This window comes from Colobus angolensis, unplaced genomic scaffold (genome assembly GCF_000951035.1).
Source record: "Colobus angolensis palliatus isolate OR3802 unplaced genomic scaffold, Cang.pa_1.0 Scaffold50, whole genome shotgun sequence".
NCBI classification, from domain to species: domain Eukaryota; kingdom Metazoa; phylum Chordata; class Mammalia; order Primates; family Cercopithecidae; genus Colobus; species Colobus angolensis.
Window position 1 is genome coordinate 3,859,639 of NW_012118488.1, and position 3,552 is coordinate 3,863,190.

Sequence of the window (3,552 nt, forward strand, 5' to 3'; positions counted from 1 at the left end):
TGTGTTCTTTCACAGTCTTTGTCTTTTTCTTTTTTTTCTCTCTTTTTTTTTTGAGATAGAGTCTTGCTCTGTCACCCAGGCTGGAGTGCAGTGGTGCGATCTCGGCTCACTGCAACCTCCGCCTCCCACGTTCAAGTGATTCTCCTGCCTCAGCTTCCCAAGTAGCTGGGATCACAGGCGCCTGCCACCATACCCTGCTAATTTTTTGTATTTTTAATAGAGACAGGGTTTCACCATGTTGGCCAGGCTGGTCTCGAACTCCTGACCTTAGCTCATCTGCCTGCCTCAGCCTCCCAAAGTGCTGGGATTACAGGTGTGAGGCACCACGCCCAGCCCAAACCCAGGTTTTCTAATGTTTCCTTTGTACTTCCATACTCTATTCTTGCACTTCCTCATGCTTTTTTTAAATTTGTTGTACTTTGGGAAGAGTCCAGGCTCAGAGTCATCAGACATGATTAAAACCTTAGTGATCCCATCATTTAGCTGTTATCGTTTCAACTTCTCTGATTCTGTTACTGGCTGAGAAGACAGAATGTGAAGCTTGCCTTATCTCTTTCTTGTCGAGATTGTGATAATAAGTGTGAAGACGCTTTGAAAGTAAAGTACAACATAAATCCAAGGCATTATCATTGTATTCTTATGCTTTAAGTAAACGTAGTCTTAGAAGCAGGTGGATTTATTGACGTTGTTGATGGTTGCAGGTGAGAGCACAGAGCCGGGATAAGCAGATAGAAGAAAGGATGCTGTCTCACAGGCAAGATGACAACAACAGGCATGCAACCAGGCACCAGGTATGGGCCTTGTTAAAGTGCTGGCCACTCATAGTTTGAGGTCCATTTCTTGGATCTCCTCTATAATTGTCTTCAGGCATGTCTATGCCTCATTTCCTGTGATATATCTTCCAGATATACTTAGAATCACGTTTCTTTTTCAAACAGTAAATTTTCATAAAACAAACACTTCTGCCTCATGAAGGAATCATGCTATCTGTAGTAATAGTAGTAGTAGTACTAGTAGTAGTAGTAGTAGTAGTAGTAGAAGATAATTCTGATTATTCGAAAGATTACACTTGCTGCTTCATTTCCTCACTTTGCATCCTTTAAGACTATTGTAGCTTGCTTTCAAACTTCTCCACTCTGCTAGCACCTTTCCAAGGCCACCAGTGACTTTTCCCCAGCATTTGACACTTGCTGACTGTGTTATTTTTCTTGTACTTGTCTCTTCCCTTGGTTTGTAGGGAGCATCCTCGCTTGGTCCTAATCCTCCTCCTGCCTCTCTAAACATTCCTGCCACATTGGTTGCGCTTAATTCCTTGTTCTTCCCTAAATACCTTTGGTCTTCACTCTTGCTGTTTTCCTGCCTGGAACACTATACCTGTACCGAGAAGAGATTGTATTTTCTTTCAAGGCCTGTGCAGTTCTCAGCTGTTGCAGGAATTTTTCCCAAATTCTCTCCCACCGTTAATGAATTTCTTCCTTATGTATTACTGTTGTAGTGCTCTCAAAATATGCCTTTGTGACATATTGTATTTTGTTCATCATTTAGGTGTCTGTTTTTGCAATTAGATTAGGTGGATAGCAGAGATGTATGGTGATAAGGAAGAAGTTTGGCTTTGGAGCCAAACAGATGTGAATTTGAATACTGATTAACTCTAGCTTTGTTGTCCTGGGCAGGTCAGCTAACCTATTTCTTTGTTAATAAGAAGAGGTGAATAATGCCTTCCTGGCAGGAAAGTCAGCTAAATAATGTATGTAAAGCACCTCTACTCAGTGCTTGGCAGGTAAAAAGCACTCCATAAGTGGTAACTACACGTTTCTTCATTGTCTGTCTTGGGTGTTATTTTATTTAATTAATTAATTTAAGTTTTTAAACAGAGTTTTCACTTTTTGTCCAGGCTGGAGTGCAATGGCCTGATCTCGGCTCAACCTCCGTCTCCCGGGTTCAGGCGATTCTCTTGCCTCAGTCTCCCAAGTAGCCAGGATTACAGGGGCACGCCACCATGCCCAGCTAATTTTGTATTTTTAGTAGAGACGGGGTTTCACCATGTTGGCGAGGCTGGTCTTAAACTCCTGACCTCCAGTAATCTACCCACCTTGTCCTCCCAAAGTGCTGGGTTTATAGGCGTGAGCCACCGTGCCCAGCCTTGGGTTTTATTCTTACTCAATTTTTCTATTTAAATGAATATATATAAATGAATTTTTATACCACTGTTGATCAGATCAATAAGCATTAATTGGAAAACAGTTCTTGTTGCTTTGGTGGAGACGTCCATCCTTAGTTTATGTTAATAGTAAAATAAGTTTGTTTTCCTGAACCTGTATTTAACTGACAGTAAAGGTGATGGGGTGATGATAACCTGATTTGGAATTTTTAAATTGCCATATTCATGAAAAAATTAGCCGGGCGTGGTGGTATACATCTGTAGTCCCAGTTACTTGGAAGGCTGAGACAGGAGGATGGCTTGAGCCCAGGGGGTAGAGGTTGCAGTGCGCCATGATTGTGCCGCTGCATTTCAGCCTAGGCGACAGAGCGAGACCCTGCCTCAAAAATAATACAAATGAATAAAATAAAATTGCCATATGATTTGCAGTGTGGCTAGAACATTTCTGGCATTTTTTTCTCTTTACATTTTAAAAAACGTTTTGGTACCTTCTTTTCTTGTTTGTTTTTGAGACAGTCTCGCTGTCTCCCAGGCTGGAATGCAATGGCGTGATTGGCTCACTGCAATCTCTGCCTCCCAGGTTCAGATGATTCTCCCGCCCTCAGCCTCCCAAGTAGCTGGGATTACAGGAGCACACCACCACGCCTGGCTAATTTTTGTATTTTTAGTAGAGACGAGGATTCACCATGTTGGCTGGGCTGGTCTCGAACTCCTAATCTCAGGTGGTTGGCCCGCCTTGGCCTCCCAAAGTGTTGAGATTACAGGCGTGAGCCACCGTGCTGGACCTTGGCACTTTCATTTTGAAGCTTAGCTTTATAAGGAGTTTTCTCTCAGTTTTCTCCTTTTCCGTTTTAGGCACCAACAGAGAGGCAGCTTCGATATAAGGAAAAAGTGGCTGAACTCAGGAAGAAAAGAAATTCTGGACTGAGCAAAGAACAGAAAGAGAAATATATGGTGAGGAAAAGTTAAATATTAAATGAGGATGAACTCCTGCTATCACATTTGATTCCTTTTGCTTTCTGAGCTTGTGCCTTTCAGATTTGCCATTTAGTATTCTCTACATGTGAATACCAAGTGACTCTTCTATGGCTCTTAGAGTTTATTTCATCCCCTAAAACTGAGTTGCTGAGAGTGGAAACAGGAGGTCTTGGGAAAATGAAATACCATTAGAATTTAGATTTAAAAAAATTTGATCCTCTGGTTGTTCATAAATTTTACTTTCATCTTAAAGGGTTAAATTTACCCACTAGAACACATGCCATGGCACTGGAAACGTCTGTATGAAGAAAAATAGTCAACCTTAATAGTAGGCTGCTTATTTTAATGGAAAAATAGATTTCCTCCATGATTAAAAGGTATTAATTGGGTGAATATTCTTTTTTTTTTTTTTT

At 41.3% G+C, this 3,552-nt stretch overlaps 1 protein-coding gene across 5 annotated transcripts in view; it reads left to right on the forward strand.

Annotated features, from left to right (window-relative positions):
* Positions 1–3,552, forward strand: part of KAT7 (K(lysine) acetyltransferase 7) — a 41,140-nt gene that overhangs the window by 20,020 nt on the left and 17,568 nt on the right. For 3 of the 5 annotated variants that reach the window (XM_011959929.1, XM_011959930.1, XM_011959932.1), the window contains one exon: positions 3,017–3,115. In XM_011959929.1, coding sequence (XP_011815319.1) covers positions 3,017–3,115 — 99 coding nt within the window. Of the gene's footprint in view, positions 1–701; positions 792–3,016; positions 3,116–3,552 lie in introns of all 5 variants that reach the window. The other 2 variants (XM_011959928.1, XM_011959931.1) reach the window with 1 other exon arrangement.